The 20,428-nt window shown below is 43.3% G+C and overlaps 1 protein-coding gene and 1 pseudogene across 1 annotated transcript in view; both read right to left on the reverse strand.

Moving 5' to 3' along the window:
* Positions 1–20,428, reverse strand: part of LOC101047039 (leucine-rich repeat-containing protein 37A2-like) — a 57,928-nt gene that overhangs the window by 12,233 nt on the left and 25,267 nt on the right. Inside the window, 8 exon segments of the mRNA XM_074388759.1 lie at positions 3,889–3,983; positions 4,505–4,580; positions 4,582–4,799; positions 6,517–6,665; positions 6,667–6,793; positions 6,796–6,825; positions 6,828–6,916; positions 6,978–7,276. Coding sequence (XP_074244860.1) covers positions 3,889–3,983; positions 4,505–4,580; positions 4,582–4,799; positions 6,517–6,665; positions 6,667–6,793; positions 6,796–6,825; positions 6,828–6,916; positions 6,978–7,276 — 1,083 coding nt within the window.
* The window catches only part of LOC104650190 (leucine-rich repeat-containing protein 37A2-like), a 62,554-nt pseudogene continuing 49,382 nt past the window's right edge, over positions 7,257–20,428 (reverse strand).

The following is a 20,428-nucleotide window of genomic DNA, read 5'->3' on the forward strand; positions in this document are numbered from 1 at the left end:
TCTTGGCTCACCGCAACCTCCGCCTCCTGGGTTCAGGCAATTCTCCTGCCTCAGCCTCCTGAGTAGCTGGGATTACAGGCACGTGCCACCATGCCCAGCTAATGTTTTGTATTTTTTAGTAGAGACGGGGTTTCACCATGTTGACCAGGATGGTCTCGATCTCTCGACCTCGTGATCCACCCGCCTTGGCCTCCCAAAGTGCTGGGATTACAGGCTTGAGCCACCGCGCCTGGCCCTATATATATATTTTTATTTTTTTTGAAACAGGGTCTCACTCTGTCACCCAGGCTGGAGTGCAGTGGCACAATCTCGGCTCACTGCAACCTCCACCTCCCAGGTTCAAGCGATTCTCCTGCCTCAGCCTCCTGAGTAGCTGGGATCACAGGCGCGTGCTACCATGCCCAGCTAATTTTTGTATTTTTAGTAGAGATGGGGTTTCAACATTTTGGCCAGGCTGGTCTCGAACTCCTGACCTTGTGATCCACCCGCCTCGGCCTCCCAAAGTGCTAGGATTACAGGCGTGAGCCACTGCGCCTGGCCTCCTTTTATTCATTAGAAGTCTCATCCACTCGAGGACAGAACTTTTTGGAGACGGGAATTGTATGCTGTTTTACAGTGCTTTGATTCTTTCACAGTACACTCATCCTTGATATCTTGCAGGGGATTGGTTCTAGGATATTGCCCCCACACCATACCAGAATCTGTGGATGCTCAATCCCTCATATATAATGGTGCAGCATTTGCATATAACCAACACACATCCCCCATATACTTTATTTATTTATTTAGAGACAGGATCACCCTCTGTTGCTCAGGCTGGAGTGCAGTGGCACAATCACAGCTCACTGCAGCCTCAACCTCCTGGGCTCCAGTGATCCGCCCACCTCAGCCTCTCAGCTGGGACTACAAGTGCACACCTCTCAGCTGGGACTACAGGTGCACATCACCATACCTGGCTAATTTTTATTTTTTATTTTTAGTAAAGACCAGGTCTCATTATGCTGCCTAGGCTGGTGAAGTGATCCTCCTACCTTGGATTCCCAGAGTTGGGATTACAAGTGTGAGCCATCTTGCCTGGCCCCATGTACTTTAAGTCATCACTAATAAAATGTATAGATACTGTACGATGGTGACAGTTGTTATATTGTACTTTTTTTTTTAAATTGCATTTTAGGTTTTGGGTTACATGCAAAGAACATGCAAGACTGTTGCATAGGTACATACATGGCAGTGTGATTTGCTGCCTTCCTCCACTTCACCTATATCTGGCATTTCTCCCCATGCTATCTCTCCCCAACTCCCCACCCCCGCTGTCCCTCCCCTAATATTGTACTTTCTATTTGTATTTTCATTGTGTGTGTGTGTGTGTGTGTGTGTGTGTTGCTTTTTTTCCCCAAATATTCAGCTTCATCTAGTTGAATCTGAAGATGTGGACCTGCTGATGCAGAGGGCTGACTGTATCTAATTTAGGGTCTTGCATGCAGCTAGCACTTAATATATTTTATTGACTGTTTTAGATAAAATTCAACAGACAATTCCTAATAAAAACTCTTAAAAGTTGGGAAATAAAGGAAACCTGAGTCCTTCCTCTAAAGTGGTAGGAAAACTAGCCTGGGCAACATAGCAAGACCTTGTCTCTACAAAAAAATTTTTATAAATTAGCTGCCTGACTGTAGTCCCAGCAACTCAGGAAGCTGAGGCAGGAGGATCCTTTAAGCCTATGAGTTTGAGGTTACAGCAAGCTAGATCACACCACTGCTCTCCAGCCTGGGTGACAACAAGGCCCTGAGAAAGAAGGGAAAAGGAAAGGAAAGACAAGGAAAATAAAGTATTAGAAAGGAAGAAACAAAACTATCATTATTTGCATGTGAAATGATAAATGTTAGACACAGCCAAAGAAGCTTAAGAGAATCAACTAAGATTTTACTGGAAGTAATACGATAATTCAGTACAGTGGATATATACAAAATCAGGAGATCAGCATACACACCTCAAATACTTTTCCCATGTACTACCAATAACTAATTAGAAAATGGAAGAAAGATCTCATTTATAATGGCAGTAAAAATGTATGAAGTATTTAAGAACAAAAATACAAAGATCTTTTATCTAACAAAAGATCGATATAATGGAAACACTAAAACTCTTCTGAAAGACATTAAAATAAATGAATACATGACAAGAGATATCACATTCCTAGAATGTTATACAGATGTTAATTCTCAAATTAATCTACAAATTTAACATAATCCTATTCAAATCAGACAGTTTTTGGTGGTAGCTGTTTTTGAGACATGGTCTTTCTTGTTCTGTTGTCCAGGCAAGAGTGCAGTGGTATGACCAAAACTCACTGCATCCTCAACTTCCCAGGCTCAAGCAATCCTCATACTTCAGCCTCCAAAGTCTCCCATATGGTGTCCAAGAAATGGTGACAAATCTCACAACGGGAGTAGGCTCAGAAGGGCTGGAGTATTCAGGGAAGGTGTCAAGAAGAAAGAAGAACTTGAGATGGCTTTTGAGAGATTCATAGGATTCCCTCAGACAGTGAAATACAGGTATTGGTCGACTTACGACCTATGCAACTTACGACCATTCGACTTTACGACCACAATCGCTAGCCACGACTGTTCCGCGTCTGGCAGTGCAAATGCTGCCCAGCTGGGCGTACGACAGTGCGGACCAGCTTCTGGCAGCACTACCATCTCTGTGTGCACCATTTCAACTGTACATATAGCCTACTCAACTTACGACCAAATCGTGTTACGACCGTTCCGCGGTCCCGACTGTGGTCGTAAGTCGAGCACTACCTGTAAGGGAATTTTAGATGGACAAAGGCACAGACAAAAGCAGAAACGGGCATCGTATGACCAGGGTATGATGAGGGCTGCTCTGGCTGGAATGGAGGGCTGCCACAATAATGGAAATGGTGAGTTAGGGGAATAAGGTTGGATTGGCAGCATACCGTCAAGGTTGCCAGCTTATTAACTCACTCTTCCAATATGCTAGCACTGGCCTGTTGGGAAAAGTAATACATCATGTAATCGAACAAAAGGCAAACAGAGGCAAGCCCTGAGAATGGGCGCTATAAACAGGACTCGCCCCAGAGTAGCCAGATGTAAGCTTTAGATATGTAATGCAGATTGAGCATCCCTAATCCGAGGAGGAATGTCTCATATGGTGTCTGAGAAATGGTGACACATCTCACAGACGACCTGGGCTCAGGAGGGCTGGAGGGGAGACATTCACCCTCCCCTGTGAACTTAAATAAGTGGCCAACTACTTTTTAAAAAGATGGCTACCCTGTAGTGCTCTAACTGGACCTATTTAGACAACGCCCTACACACTGGAGAAGGAAGATACTATGTGAGTCTAGCAAGTCTACAAGACGAGACTTCTCCTTTTTGGCTTGTCCTTCCTCTCCATGGTGATGGCAGCTCCGTGAGGGTAGAGATTATGTCTCTCATCATTTCAGCATTTCCTTGAAATGCTAATTTGTTTTCTTGAAATGCTGAAATGAGACATAATCATTCATCATTTCAAGAAAATAAATTAGTGGCAGAGAAAGGACAAGTTGGTGAGTACACTCAATTGCTGACATGGTTTTGGGCAAGCAAAATTTTGCTAATTTATCAACTTAACTTCTTAAAACAGCCTAGTGGGATTAACTTGGTTTCAGTTCACAGAGATCTCCTGGAAGTGAGGACCCTTTAAAAATCCTGGAAGACACATTGCAGTCAAAGAACAAAGCATACCTCAGCCTTAAACGACTAAAGAAGAATGTCAAGTAGTAGTAGGTGGGAGAGTGGCTTTGATTTTCAGTTTGTGGGCTCTGAATCTACACAAAGACAGGATTTCATTCTAAAAACCTGAATTAATTATTGTCCTTACCTCAATGAGACAGAAAATTATAATTAAAATCATCACTATTACAGTCACAGATATTGCCAAGATGAGTTTGTTGTTATAGGCATATCCTGGAACTTCTTTAGTGAGCTTAAAAAAAAAAAAAAAGAAACAATCTTTTTAAAAAAAAACAGAGAGGATGAAAGCTAACTATCTGAAACCCTGGTATTCCAAGTAAGTAGCTTACAGGTCATTTTTTTACTTTTTTGAGACAGTGTCTCGCTCTGTCACCTAGACTGGAGTACAGTGGTGTGATCACAGTTCCTTACAGACTCGACCTCCCTGGGCTTAGGTGATCCTCAGCTAATTTTTGTTATTTTTTGTGGAGACAGGGTTTCAAACTGGTCTCAAAACTCCTGACCTCAAGGGATCCACCCACCTTGGCCTCCCAAAGTGCTGGGATTACAGGCGTGAGCCACCATGCCAGACCTATAGTTCATCTTGTGTAATAATCTATTTCACTCTCTAAATAAGCAAAGTGTGAGATCACTGTCATGGCCAAAGTTACACGGCCAAGACAAGCTATGGCCACGAGTCCCAGGTTCTCTTGTGTTGGCACTTTCCTGACACATGCTAAATGATGGGAAACTCCGGGTCTCACCTTTCTGTGTGGTCATCTCACTTGACTTCTGTTCTTTCTGTTCACTCTGGGCTTCCGTGCTCTCATTTATAACAGTTCTCAGTTTTCCACTGGTCCGTATCCCATTCTGCCTTTGACACCTTTACTTCTTGCTGTTCACTGAGAAGCTTCATCGGAAGGCCTGTCCTAGAGATGAGCTTAGCACAGGCTAATTGCACACGGGTCTCAGAGCAGTAAACTTTCAAGCTCCGGAAAACATGACAAATGAGGATGAGGGACCATAGCTGCTGGTTTAGCTGAATTTCAATCTGATCACCTGGGGACAAGAGCCATGGGTAATTGAAGTTTTTGGGCTTGGGGGACAGGTCAGTGCCCACGTTGTATTCCCATTGTGTTTTGTTGGTTTGTTTAACAGTTGGCTCTAAGTTGAATGCAGTCCCAGCAGAATCTGCCTCAAGAGGATTATTGTAGGTTGTGTTTTCAGAGATGATGCCTTCTGGCATAGCAGTGTTTCCCATAAAAATGTTTTCTTCAAAGGCATTTCCTGCAGTGGTGTTTTTAACATTAGTGTTTTCTATAGAATGTTCTGAAGGAGCAAATGTTTCTGGAAAAGGACTCAAGTCTCCTAAATATGAAAAAGCCCCTTTTGAAGGAGAATTTATGAGGCTCTTTGCTGGAGAGAATGGAGGCCTCTTCATGAGCATCAGTCTGTTGAGAGAACCTTTCTTTCTGAACTTTCGACTCTTTCAGGCCCTGGGTGTTCTGTGGACCACACGGGAGCGAGTTTTATGAAAGCGGTGGTATTTTTTTTCTGGAATGTATGAATGGTTTAGCAGCTTTCATATTTTTAACTCTAGGCTTTGCATTTTCTAAAACCAAAATGGTGTATGTTAAGTCTTTTGATCTGTTTCTGACCTCAGGTAGGGCGTTTGCAGGTGTGGAGGCGGAAGGCCCGCCCACGGAGAAGGGTTTCAGCAAAGAGGAGACCGCTGTCTTACGCTCTTGGGTGAACAAAGGCTTGGTGTAGATAGTGTTTCCTACCAACTTCTCTGGCCTGTGCACCATGTGAGGCTGTTCCAGCTCCCTTGGGGCTGCACTCCTGGGCCCTTTTCCTTTGACAGTGTTTTCCACAAATGCCTAGGCACTCTGTTCCCTCCTGATGCTCTGCTTTCCCCGCTCTTTGAAGTGCCTTTTCTGGATGCTCCTTGGGCCCATGAGGACTCTGTATGCTCTCTGCAGGCTTTTGCCTACACTTTGAATCTTTGCCAGGCTGTTTTCCTGTGGTTGGGCAGTTTCTAATTTTGTCTGAAAACTTTGAGCTGTTTAAATTTGGGACCTAAGCCAGGCGTGGTAGTGCGTGCCTGAAGTCCCAGCTACTCGGGAGGCTGAGGTGGGAGGATCGCTTGGGCCCAGGAGTTCTGGGCTGTAGTGTGCTATGCCGATCGGGTGTCCGCACTAAGTTCGGCATCAATATGGTGACCTTCCGGGAGCAGGGACCACCATGTTGCCTAAGGAGGGGTGAGCTGGCCCAGGTCGGAAACGGAGCAGGTCAAAACTCCCATGCTGATTGATCACTAGTGGGATCACGCCTGTGAGTAGCCACTGCACTCCAGCCTGGGTAACATAGCGAGACCCCATCTCTTAAAAAAATAAATAAATAAAAAGAAAAATAAAAAATAAAAATTTGGGACCTAAAAGGCTGGACTGTGTAAGCATGGCAGTTTTTTATTCCCTTTTAGCCTCATGGATTTTTTGTTGAATTTCTGCATGTAACATATTTTACAGAAAACACAGCTTTCTCAATTTATTTTCGTAAGTTGAGTTATTGGATGCAGGTCGAAGAGAGGGGCTCTTTGTATTGTTTTTCAAAATACCCAGGGTCCTGTCACCATCTTGTGAATCTGAAAAAAGCAGTTTAATGAATGGTGACAACATTGATTCCACATCTTCTACATTTCCCTCTGAGAAATAAGGCAAGATATAATTAAGTGCACTGATAACATCACTTTCATCATTGATGTCTAGCCGCTCACACCCAAAGCCTGACAAGTTGAGCCCGTTGCTGTCTGAGGGCGTCTCCGGCTCAATAGTCAGCTCAGTGCTCGTGTGCTTCTTCCGGGCTTGTAACACCTTCATGAACGCTCCTTTGGGATTCCCTATAGATACTTCTTCAAGACAACGTGGTGTTTGTCAGACATGCACTGTTGCAATGAAGTTTGACTGTCTTGCAGACAACCTCAATGCTATTTTTAAATTGGCAGAGGCAGCAGGCCATATGGCTAGGTAAGATCAGTTTTTTCAATTCAAGATCATTGTAAGGATGTTCTTAACTGTTGTGAGACCTGTGTTGTTCCCATGTCTAGATATTTTAATGCTGACAATTTAAACAAATAAGGATCTTCAACAGCTGTCAGAGGATTGCGATTGAGAATTCTAATAAATCACCATTAGACCCTATAGAGCACTATTCCTTTGGGAAATACCCAGGTCAAACTTGTGTAAAAAATGCATTCTGTGCCAGGCCTGAAATGTTCCAAAGCTCAGTTCTGTGAGTAAACTGCAACCAAGATTTGGAAACTGTAAAAATGGTAGTGGTTCAAATGTGTGTCTTTCAATAGACTGTATTTTATTGGAGGATAAATCTAAATACTGGAGGGATAGCAGGCCTTCAAATGAATCCTTATGTAATTCAGTCAAATAATTTTCATTGAGAATTAGTTTCTCAGTCCAACTGTATGCTTTCCATACATTTCCATCAATATAAGAAATACAGTTTCCTTGGAAATTTCCATTCTATAGGCTTGTCAAGTGATGCTCGTTCAATTTCCAAGTGTCCTTCCTCATACTGATCAAAGTGATTACCCTGGAAGTGTTGGTCCTCGTAGAAGCGGGAGAAGTGGTCCGCCATTTTGTCGCCATCACTCCTCTCAGGACGACGCTCTCTGGTTCGCTCCTTCCCTCCTCCCCGGCATGTGAGTATTCTTAACAGACTCTCTACAGTCGGGGAAGTAGAGAGACATTTAGTAACTTGGCCAAAGTCACACGGCTTACAGGACTGAAGCTGACAAAACTCCCATTCTGACTTTTCGGTGGCTTCGGAAGAACACTCCTCGGCTCACCCACAAGCATCGGAGAGGGCCTTGTCCCCAAGCATACGAGAAAGCCATTCCTCTCCAAGTACCTGCAACCTTCAGGCTTCCCACCTGGTTGGGGAGCAAACTCCTTCCCCAGCCGCCCAGATGTCAGAGGAGTATACCTCTCCCAGGTGAGACCACTGAGCCTCAGAGGACTGACAGATCCTCAGATACTGATCAGAGGGTGAAGGAATGTGTCCAGGCTACTTAGCAGGAAAGTAGAGAGGATCCCCTGCACAGCGTCCAGCTTCTCTTCTTCCTTCTTCTCTTGCAGGACACCCAAGATGTAGGCTCCGTCAACGGCTCGGTCCACTCCCAGTGCCTCCAACCGTCTGTCCAGCCAGGAGCCAAAGCCGCCGCCTCTGCCATCACCTTTGCCACGGACTACCGAGGTCACTTCACTAGGCGCCGCAATCTTGGGGTCAGGGTCCTGCCAGCCCCTGGAGCGCCTACTGCAGTGCCTGACAGGCCGCGCCGCAGGCCCACTGCACATGCCTGAGGAGGGAGCCCTGGCCCATAAGTGTGGAGCTCTGAACCGGGGCGGCAGGTACCTGGTGGCTTGAGAGTTTTCTGCTTTCCAGATGAAGCGTGTCTTCCCCTATGTCCAGTCGAGGGAATCTCACAAGATCCTTAGCATGTGAGTTTTTTGTTTTTTTTCCCAAGAATAATGGTATTTAATTGTAAAATCTCCAGCCCCTCAGGGTATGTTTTCAGGTCTGGGTGACTAATTAGACTGGGAAACAAGGGAGGGCAAGATGGCCCTGTGCTTCCCCTGCCCGCTGCCTCTGGTGGATGTGCTTCCCCTGCCCGTTGCCTCTGGTGGCTGTGCTTCCCCTGCCCGCAGCCTCTGGTGGATTTGTGGGCTGCTGGCTTCAGTCCTGTTTTTTTTGATGGTCCTTGTTATTTATGCATCAATATTTAACTACACATTCAAATGTCATACTGCATGGCTAGAATTTAGTTATATTCTTTGACAATAGAAAAGTATTTTGCCGGAGACCTGAGGTGGGCTGGGGTCACTCAGTGTTCTCCTAAGGCAGGGCCTCACTCTCTTCCCCCTCAGCAGCAGACTCTCTGGTTGGGGTCTTCTCTGTTGGGGCTTTGCTATCCCCAGTGTCCCTGTTGAAGATCTTGTCCTCATTGAAGACTCCTTGTCATGCAGCTTTTGTGCCATGTTTTTCACACGTGTGGCACTGAGAGGTCTGTATGTGTGCCTAAGCCAGAGCGGCCATCTTAATGAGAAAAAGCCACTTTGCGATGAGTAACTCCTGTGTGGCGGAAATTTGGAAATGCCCCTTGAGGATCCTTCTTCATCTTCCTTTGATGCCCTTCTATGAGAATAAATCTCAATGAGACACAAAGTTATTATTCACTATATAGTCACAGATATTGCCAAGATGAGTTTGTTGTTATAGCCATATCCTGCAACTTCCTAAGTGAGCTCACTTGACTTCTGCTCTTTCTATACACTCTGGGCTTCCGTGCTCTCATTGATATAGTTCTCAGTTTTCCACTGGTCCGTATCCCATTCTGCCTTTGACACCTTTACTTCTTGCTGTTCACTGAGAAGCTTCATCAGGAGGCCTGTCCTGGAGATAAGCTTAGCACAGGCTAATTGCACACGGGTCTCAGAGCAGTCCACTTTCCGCTCCGGAAAACATGACAAATGAGGATGAGGGACCGTAGCTGCTGGTTTAGCTGAATTTCAATCTGATCACCTGGGGACGAGAGCCATGGGTAATTGAAGTTTTTGGGCTTGGGGGACAGGTCAGTGCCCACGTTGTATTCCCATTGTGTTTTGTTGGTTTGTTTAACAGTTGGCTCTAAGTTGAATGCAGTCCCAGCAGAATCTGCCTCAGGAGGATTATTGTAGGTTGTGTTTTCAGAGATGATGCCTTCTGGCATAGCAGTGTTTCCCATAAAAATGTTTTCTTCAAAGGCATTTCCTGCAGTGGTGTTTTTAACATTAGTGTTTTCTATAGAATGTTCTGAAGGAGCAAATGTTTCTGGAAAAGGATTCAAGTCTCCTAAATATGAAAAAGCCCCTTTTGAAGGAGAATTTATGAGGCTCTTTGCTGCAGAGAACGGAGGCCTCTTCACGAGCATCAGTCTGTTGAGAGAACCTTTCTTTCTGAACTTTCGACTCTTTCAGGCCCTGGGTGTTCTGTGGACCACACGGGAGCGAGTTTTATGAAAGCGGTGGTATTTTTTTTCTGGAATGTATGAATGGTTTAGCAGCCTTTATATTTTTAACTCTAGGCTTTGCATTTTCTAAAACCAAAATGGTGTATGTTAAGTCTTTTGATCTGTTTCTGACCTCAGGTAGGGCGTTTGCAGGTGTGGAGGCGGAAGGTCCGCCCACGGAGAAGGGTTTCAGCAAAGAGGAGACCGCTGTCTTACGCTCTTGGGTGAACAAAGGCTTGGTGTAGATAGTGTTTCCTACCAACTTCCCTGGCCTGTGCACCGTGTGAGGCTGTTCCAGCTCCCTTGGGGCTGCACTCCTGGGCCCTTTTCCTTTGACAATGTTTTCCACAAATGCCTGGGCACTCTGTTCCCTCCTGATGCTCTGCTTTCCCCGCTCTTTGAAGTGCCTTTTCTGGATGCTCCTTGGGCCCATGAGGACTCTGTTTGCTCTCTGCAGGCTTTTGCCTACACTTTGAATCTTTGCCAGGCTGTTTTCCTGTGGTTGGGCAGTTTCTAATTTTGTCTGAAAACTTTGAGCCGTTTAAATTTGGGACCTAAGCCGGGCGCGGTGGCGTGTGCCTGTAGTCCCAGCTACTCGGGAGGCTGAGGTGGGAGGATCACTTGAGCCCAGGAGTTCTGGGCTGTAGTGTGCTATGCCGATCGGGTGTCCGCACTAAGTTCAGCATCAATATGGTGACCTCCTGGGAGCAGGGGACCACCATGTTGTCTAAGGAGGGGTGAACTGGCCCAAGTTGGAAATGGAGCATGTAAAAACTCCCATGCTGATCAGTAGTGGGATCACACCTGTGAGTAGCCACTGCACTCCAGCCTGGGAAACTTAGCAAGATCCCGTGTCTAAAAAATAAAAATAAAAAAATAAAAAATAAAAATTTGGGACCTAAAACGCTGGACTGTATAAGCATGGCTGTTTTTTCTTCTCTTTTAACCTCATCAATTTTTTTTGTTGAATTTCTGCATGTAACATATTTTTCAGAAAATACAGCTTTCTCAATTTATTTTGGTAAGTTGAGTTGTTGGATGCAGGTTGAAGAGAAGGGCTCTTTGTATTGTTTTTCAAAATATCCAGGGGCCTGTCACCATCTTGTGAATCTGAAAAAAGCAGTTTAATGAACGGTAACAACACTGATTCCACATCTTCTTAGTGCACTGATAACATCACTTTCATCATTGATGTCTAGCTGCTCACTCCCAAAGCCTGACAAGTTGAGCCCGTTGCTGTCTGAGGGCGTCTCCAGCTCAATAGTCAGCTCCATGCTTGTGTGCTTCTTCCGGGCTTGTAACACCTTCATGAACGCTCCTTCAGGATTCCCTATAGATGCTTCTCCATCTGTCAGAAAAGAAGAGACTGCTTTGATAATTAAAGATGTTAGGATGGCATGGATCAGTCCACCGCTGTTTGCCCCAGTCATACAGAGTAGGAGTCAGCAAACATTCAAGTGCCATTCAGAGAGGAACAACATACACCCAAACCTAAACCTATGAAATGGCAGCAACAAAAAAAGCAAAAGACATGTTTTGAAAACATGGCCACCTACTTGGAACATTTCACAGTGTGACATATAGTAACTCTGCTTAGGATTATTCCATTGATCCCTAGAGCCCAACTGCCCAGAGCTCAGTCAAAGCCCAAGGTGGAAGACAAGTGCTTCCCTGCTGAGCTAGCCTCTCAGCAGACTGCTCTGTACCCTCTGCTGTCCTGCCTCAGATGCAGGGAAAGCACAAGGCTCCCTGTCTTCTCATCCTCAGTGTGCCTGCATTCTTGCTACTATCACAGGTGAATGCAATGAAAGGCGGTCCTTTGAGAGGAGCAGGGTTGGAGATGCTCAAGCGGAGGGCCCCTCTCATTGCTGATAGATCCTCATCTGGCATATGCTCTGCCCACTCACCCCATTCTCTGCTTCCACATATACTGGCCCTATAACAGAAGACTTGACAGGGAAAAATACACTGTGTCCCTCTTAGTTCTTTTTTAAAATTTGAGCAGGAATGTGGTGTGTAGCTTAAGAGACTTTTTAATTTGTCAGGTTGTATGCCTATGTTGTGTAATGTACAATGAATGTATCGTATAATGCAATTTCTGGATAAACATTACTTGAGGTCCTAAAATGCAGAAGGGAAAAAGCAACTTTTGTCAGATGCCTATTTTGCTTTCATTTCACCTCTAATATTTTGGATGGGAAATCATCCAAAGCTTCTGACTGCATGAAGGTCAAGTATGCCACTGTGCAGCTGAGTGTTTTTTCCAGAATTACAAGTATTCTGGGTGATGGTGAGGGTCAGAAGGTGAAGACTGTGAGAAAGGAGAAACATGGGCTTGGGGAGAACCCAGAACTGGGGACAGAAGACCTGGCACTTGGCTACAGCACTTAGTACCTCTAATCTTGTTTTTCTTTATCTGTAAAAGGAGATTAACAATGCTTTTCTATCTACCTCTTGGGGAGAAGGAAATAACACAATTGGTAAAAAAAAAAAAAAAAAAAAAAAAAAAAAAAGTTTTGAAAAATAAGCAACACTATCTTTGTGTAAGTAGCCAAGCATTATTTATTACACCCTGTATCAGTGGTAGATACCTGTATTCAAGCTACCTGGACATGAAAGCAGTCACATTTTAGAAGTCATGAAGTTGGTGCTAATAAACCAAATATACACAAAAACACTTTAAAGCACTTGAGTGTTTGTTCTGTGAATAGAAAGGTCTGAAATTCAGAGCAACTTTAGAGTTGGATGGTCTGAGAATGGAAGAGCCCTCCATTCCATTAGAAGAGCCAGGTAGCAATTTCTGGTTATGGAACAAGAAGCTCTCAGGCTTCAAATAAAACAGCATCACTTGTACTCTTATAAAATTCTAAAAAAAAAAAAAAAAAACCCAAAACCAGTTCTATATCTGTCCTATAAGGCAGAGGTACCTGAGACCTCATGCATATGAAGCCAGCTTACAAGCTACATTGCTCTATATGAATAAATTATCACTGGGGACAAAGTACCAAGCAGAGAGCACAGTACACAGTGTGTGGATATTAATGTTACTCCCTTGCCTTTCCATTCCTTTTTTCTCGGTCCTTTATGCATATGCAGTTCTATTATTAAATTTTATAATAACTGAGAACTTGACAAGAGAGTAGTTCAGAAATTTACGGAGTTTAACTCTGAATGAGTAAATAAAAATAAAGCAATTATATCACTAGCTTAAAATTTTATCAATTAAAAATAAAAAATTAAAAACAAATACTTAAAATAATGTAACAGTTTATCACCAGGCAATTTGGACTCACGACAATGTGTGGTGTTTGTCAGACACGCACTGTTGCAATGCAGCTTGACTGTCTTGCAGACAACCTCAATGCTATTTTTAACTTGGCAGAGGCAGCAGGCCATATGGCTAGGTAAGATCCTATAGAAGAAAACACAGAACAATAAATTAGTGCTAAAGGGATTTCTCGAATAGGTAAAGGAAGCAGACCAACGCTACCACAGGGCTGGGCAAAAAAGTGTTATTGAGGCCTATGGACTGGACCGTTGGGTAGGAACCAGAAGGCCACAGGAAGGAGGACAGAGGTGCAAAACAGAAGGGTATGCATGGCAGGGAGTATGGTATGCCTAGAATAAATGTGGTTGGGATTAGAATTGGGTGACACTCATCAGTAGTTTAATTCAGAAGTATCTCTTCTCAACTCAAAAGTCTCACTTTGGGCTGAAAGTACGCAGGAAGAAGGTAGACTTCTAAGAAGAGTCTGAATAAGCCCCCAACTTCTGTAGTCCCTTTCTCAATTCCTGTTGGGAGTGGGAAATATTAGACATTCTCTCAACATTAAAAATAGCTTAGTTTAACATGCATTGTGAGGTAAAAAAAGAACAGAGATTGCATTGGCCAAATCTGGACAATTTGAGCATTCAAAAGAATAACAACAATAAACTACAACATAATTAATACAAAGAAGAATCAATGAAGAATGATATTCAAAAAGGAAGAGGGGGAGTTCTTCTTTAATGAAGTAATGCCATCTAGTAAATGTAGAAGGAATGACAAAAATTTAAAAGGTGTCACTTTGCAACCACTAATGTAATAAAAATTGACTCAGACAAAAATTACTACTGATGCACAGTTGGGTAAAAAGACACTTGCGAACAGGATCTTCACTGATCTCAAAGTACCACCCCACAGACTATTTATTAGTTACCAAGGGGATAATTATTGTTTTTTATTTTTTTATGAGACAAGGTCTCACTCTGTCACTCAGGTTGAAATACAATGGCAAAATCATAGCTCGTTGCAGCCTCGACCGGGCTCAAGTGATCCTCCAAATTCAGCCCCCTGAAGAGCTGGGACTATAGGCTTGCACCACCACACCCAGCTAATTTTTTTTTTTTTTTTTTTTTTTTTTTTTTTTGTATTTTTGGTAGAGACAGGGTTTTACCTTGTTGCTCAGGCTGGTCTAGAACTCCTGGACTCAAGTGATCTGCCCACCTCAGCCTTCCAAAGTGCTGGGATTACAACCGTTAGCCACTGCACCCAGCAAAATGATGACAATGGAGAGATCTGGAAGATCATCTTAATCAAGTGATCAAACTTAGCATTATGGGCCACCTGTGGTCACGAGGCAGGAAGGATGTATCACCTATGCAGTATTCTTCCTTAAAATGCTCAACTTGAATCTCATCATGAGGAAACAGACAAATCCAGATTGTGGGACAATTTACAAGACAGCTATCTTTGACTCTTAAAAAATGCCAGTTTTTTAATTACACACACACACACACACACACACACACACACACACATACACACACACACACTGAATTTGTATGTTATTCTCTATCCAGGATTTAAAAAAAAAAAAAAAAAAAAAAAAAAAAAGGCCGGGTGTGGTGGCTCAAGCCTGTAATCCCAGCACTTTGGGAGGCCGAGGCAGGTGGATCATGAGGTCAAGCGATCGAGACCATCCTGGTCGACATGGTAAAACCCTGTCTCTACTAAAAATACAAAAAAATTAGCTGGGCATGGTGGTGCATGCCTGTAATCCCAGCTACTCAGGAGGCTGAGGCAGGAGAATTGCCTGAACCCAGGAGGCGGAGGTTGCGGTGAGCTGAGACCATGCCATTGCACTCCAGCCTGGGTAACAAGAGCGAAGCTCTGTCTCAAAAAAAAAAAAAAAGAGAGTTAGTTGCAGATATAATGAATCTTCACCACTAAATAATTCAGTGTGCAGCCCCTAAGAACCAAGGCATTCTCCTCCATAACCAGAAGACTATTATCACTCAATGAAACTTAATATCATTGCCTACTATGTAGTCCATATACAAATTTTCACAATTGTCCCAATCATATCATGGCTTAAAAAAATTCAGAATCCAATCAAACATCAGATATTGCATTTAGTTTTCAGGATTCTTTAGTCTCCTTAACTGTTCCCAGAACTGTTTTAAAGTATACTGACAAATCTTTGAGACTGTAAATGACCTGAGGTATAGATTACCCTTACTTGAGAATAGTAATTTTCCAATACGCATTAAAGATCATTACACATGAGCCAAGACTCAAATGAGCTGGCCTACTTTCTTTGTATATAAATGTGTAAACTCCTGACGACTTCAAATAATGAACTCCAATAGGGCAGTTAGTTCAATGTCTTTCGGGTCTTGATGACAAATGGTTACAGAGAATAGGAGCATTTTTTTTTATCCACTAATGGTAAAGAAAAAAGCAGACAGAACCTCACTATGTTAGAGAACCAAGTGAGAAAACTGGTTGATGAAGAGGACTTCATCCAGAGAGGAAGGGATCTAGCTGACATGGAAGATGCTGCAGGAGGCTGAGGAAAACGAGGCTAGAGCAATAAAACATATTTGACAACGTGGTGAAGATAAGAAAGTGACCTGACAAAAATGAATGCGGCAGAGTGCTAAATGAAGGGCCCATTCCATGCTAATCTTGTATAATGCCCTCAACTAGCCTTAGCATATCTGAGTTTCTATTTAGCTTGCCATATTGTGTGTTGGGGGGCAGGTGGCATAATTTAAGTTGCAGTAAGTTGTGTAACAAACTCACAATAGGGCCCTGCAGATATATATATAGGGTCTTGCTCTGTCACCCAGGCTGGAGTGGTGCCATCTTGGCTCACTGCAACCTCCACCTTCTGGGTTCAAATGATCCTTCTGTCTCAGCATTCCCAGTAGCTGGGACTTACAGGTGTAGGCCACCACACCTGGCTTATATGTATGTATGTATGTATGTATGTATGTGTGTGTGTGTATGTATATGTATACATTACGTATATATGTATATATAATTTTAACTGCAAAGAAAGCCAGGCACAGTGCCTCATGTCTGTAATCCCAGCATTCTAGGAGGGTGAGGCAGGAGGATCACTTGAGGCCAGGAGTTTGAGACCAGCTTGGGCAACATAGTGAGACCTTGTTTCTACTAAAAATAAAAAATAAAATTGAAAAAAAAAATAGATACCTCACACCATATATGCAAATTAACTCAAAATAGATCACAGACCTAAATGTAACTATACAATTTCTGGGAGAAGACATAAAAGAAAATCTTTTTGACTCTGGATTAGACAACAGGTTCTTAAAGATTTCTTAGGTAAGAAACAAAAAGACACAAGCCATGTAAGAAAAAATTGCTAACTTAAAGCTTATAAAAATTAAAAACTTCTGCTCTTCAGAAAACAATTTTATTTTTATTATTTATTTTTTATTTTGAGACAGAGTCTAATTCTGTTGCCCAGGCTGGAATGCAGTGGTGCAATCTCGGCTCACTGCAACCTCCACCTCCCAGGTTCAAGCATTTCTCATGCCTCAGTCTCCTGAGTAGCTGGGATAACAGCCACCACTAATTTGTGTATTTGTAGTAGAGATGGGATTTTGCCACGTTGGCCAGGCTGGTCTCGAACTCCTGACCTCAGGTGATCCACCCACCTTGGCCTCCCAAAGTGCTGGGATTACAGGCATGAGTCACTGTGCCCAGCCAGAGAACACTTTTAACAGAATGAAAAGACAAACCACAATCTGAGAGAAGATATTTACTAAACACATATCTAAAGGGCCTTTTTTTTTTTAAATTTATTTACTTATTTAATTGTTGATATAGCATCTCACTCTGTGATCCAGGCTGATGTGCAGTGGTGATCATGGCTCACTGCAGCCTTGACTTCCCAGGCTCAAGCAATCCCAAAGTGCTGGGACCACAGGTATGTACCACCACACCTGGATTGTTTTTATAGTTTTTATAGAACTATAGTTTTTATAGTTTATATTGTTTTTATAGAGACAAGGTTTCACCATATTGCCCAGGTGGTCTCAAACACCTGGCCTCAAGCAATCTTCCTGCCTCAGCCTCCCAATGTGCTGGGATTATAGGTGTGAGCCACTGCACCTGGTCCCTGAAAGGACTTGTATCTAGAATCTATAAAGTACTCTTAAAACTCAATAATAAATAATCTCTCATGGGATTACAGGGGAAAAACCTCATTAATAAAAACATTAATATTCAATTAAAATATGGCGATTTGAACAATTTAGTAAAGAAGATATTTGCACATGAACAGACATTCAACATCACTAGCTATTAAACAAATGCAAATTAAAACCATAATGAGATTCCACTACACATCTAGCAGTAGAAAGGCAAACATTTCTTTAAAAACTGAAATATAAGAATCTGCTGGGCTGGGCCGGGCCAGGCGTGGTGGTTCACGCATGTAATCCCAGCACTTTGGGAGGACAAGGCCGGGGTGGATCATGTGAGGCCAGGAGTTTGAGACCAGCCTGGCCAACAAGCTGAAACCCTGTTTCTACTAAAAATACAAATATTAGCTGGGCATGGTGGTGGGCACCTGTAATCCCAGTTACTCAGGAGGCTGAGGGAGGAGAATCCTTTGAACCTGGGAGGCGGACATTGCAGTCAGCTGAGATTGTGAAGCTGCACTCCTGCTTTGGCAATTAAAAAAAAAAAAAAAAAAAAAAGAGTCAGCTGGGCTGGGCATGGTGGCTCACACCTCCCAGCACTTTGGGAGGCCAAGGCAGGTGTATCAGTTGAAGTCAGAAGTTCAAGACCAGCCTGGCCAGAGTGAAACCTCATCTCTACTAAAAATACAAAAATTAGCTGGGTGTGGTGGCGGGTGCCTACAGCCACTTGGGGGGCTGAGACAGGAGAATTGTTTCAACTCAGGGGGTGGAGGTTGCAGTGAGCCGAGATAGTGCCACTGCACTCTAGCCTGGGGATAGAGCAAGACTATGTCAAAGAAAAAAAAATAATAATCTGCTAAAGTTATAGAACAACTGCAACACTCACACAATGCTGGTGGAAATGTAAAATGGCATAGTCACTTTTGGAAACAGTTTAGCAGTTTCTTAAAAAGTTAAATATGCACTTAGCATGTGAACAATCCAACTCCTAGGTATTTACCCAAAAGAAATGAAAACATAGGTTCACACACAAAGACCTGTATATGAGTGTTTTTAGCAGTTTTATTCATAATTGCCAAAAAATTGAAAACAACCCAAATGTCCATACATTGATGAATGGATAAACAAATGGATACATCCACACAACTGGAATACTACTGAGCAATGAAAAGGAGTGAACAGTTGTCCCTCGGTGTCTGCAGGGGATTGGCTCCAGGACCGCTACAGATAGATACCAAAGTCCACAGGGGTTGAAGTCTTTTCTATGAAATAACATAGTATTTGTATATAGCCTTGGGTGTGGGCAACCCCCCATATAGGCACCGAAGAATGAGAGCTAAGCAGAACCCTGGCACAGTTAGGGCTTGAGGAATATCTCCCTTTATAGTGTTACTACTCAGCTATTTCCTTTTATATAATCCTTTACATAATTATATATTAGTTTATAGAAATAGGGCTTGAATCCCTTTATATAATCCTCTATATATAATCATATAATAGTTGATAGTATGAGTGCCTAAGGAATATTTCTCTATGTATATACCTATAGTTATATCTTAGTTCATAATCGGAGGAACGCCTAGACTGGACACAGTACAGAGCATAAATTAAGGAATAAGCAGCTTATAATCGGAGGAATGCCTGGAGCAGACACAGTGCAGAGCATGATTTAAGGGAAAACAGTTATACCAGGACAAGAATCCATGGCCCAGGCAGCAGCATTCAGTATCGTAAAGATACCCACTGTATGGTAGGCTTGGGGCAAGAGCCACTAATCCTGATAAAGGAGCTGTAGGACCTTGCTCCAGTTCTTGTGGAAGGCTGCCCTCAGAACGGCAATCCACCTTGGTGACTGTGAACTTTATCAGCTGTTGCTACTGCTCGAAAAGCATCTTCCCATAGAACCCATGGGAGCTGCCAGAAGGTGGCGGTAACCTTGACAGCTCTGACACTCCTATGTGACTTAAAGCATCCTCCTATAAATCATCTTAGAAGTAGTTTGCCCATAGATAAAAGTATTGCACACCGCACTCTCTTCACTGCGCACGGCCCACCTTCAAGCCTCGGTGACCTAATGAGGGTGGACCCCTTACTGCATATGGCCCTTGCCTTCATGGGAACGGGCCCCTTGCTGCGTGCTGTCCACCTCCTGGCCTAGGTGACCTAATGGGGGTGGACCCATGTTTTATTGCTCATGACCCGATCACTATCCTTAAAGATGATTTCACTCACTGCTCTGCCCCCTAACCTATACACAATAAATATTCATGCTTCTGGACATTCGGGGCCTCGTCTGACTCTGCTTACAGATGGAGTGGCACCCTGAGCCCAGCTGCATTTTTCTTGTACTTCTGTGTCCTATCTCTTTATTTCTTGGATCCTGCACCTCAGCACAGCATAAGACTCATCCCACGACCCTGTGGGGCCCTCAGCCCTACACTTGGGTATACTTTAAATACCTAATACAGTATAAATGGTATGTAAATATATCGTATTTTAAATTTTCTACTGTTTTTATTATTTCATATATTTTACTTTTTCCAAATACTCTCCATCCACGGTTAGTTGAATCCATGGATGAGGAACCTGCAGATATGGAGGGCCAGCTGTACTGATAGGTGCAACAATATGGACGGTAGCATAATCTCAAAAAAATTATGCTAAGTGAGGCCAGGTGTAGTGCCTCATGCCTGTAATTCCAGCAGTTTGGAAGGCCGAGGTGGGTGGATCACTTGAGGTCAGAAGTTTGAAATCAGCCTGGCCAACATGGTGAAACCTCGTCTCTACTAAAAATATGAAAAAATAGTCAGGCATGGTGGCAGGTGCCTGTAATCTCAGCCAGCTACTCGGGAGGCTGAGGCAGGAGAATTGCTTGAAGCTGGGAGGTAGAGGTTGCAGTGAGCTGAGGTCATGTGGCTGCACTGCAGCCTGGGTGACAGAGTGAAACTGTCTCAAAAAAAATTATGCTAAGTAAAAGAAGCCAGATACAAGAGGCTACACACTATGTGATTTCATTTATAAGACGTTCTGGAAAAGGCAAAACTATAGGAACAGAAATCAGATTAGAAGCTAACAGGGGCTGATGGTGGGAGGAGGGGATTGACTACAAAGGGACATGAGGGGCGTTTTTGAGGTGACAGAAATGCTTTATATTGGGAATGTAGTGGTGGTTATGTCAATATACATTTGT

This window comes from Saimiri boliviensis, chromosome 17 (assembly GCF_048565385.1).
Source record: "Saimiri boliviensis isolate mSaiBol1 chromosome 17, mSaiBol1.pri, whole genome shotgun sequence".
Taxonomy (NCBI): domain Eukaryota; kingdom Metazoa; phylum Chordata; class Mammalia; order Primates; family Cebidae; genus Saimiri; species Saimiri boliviensis.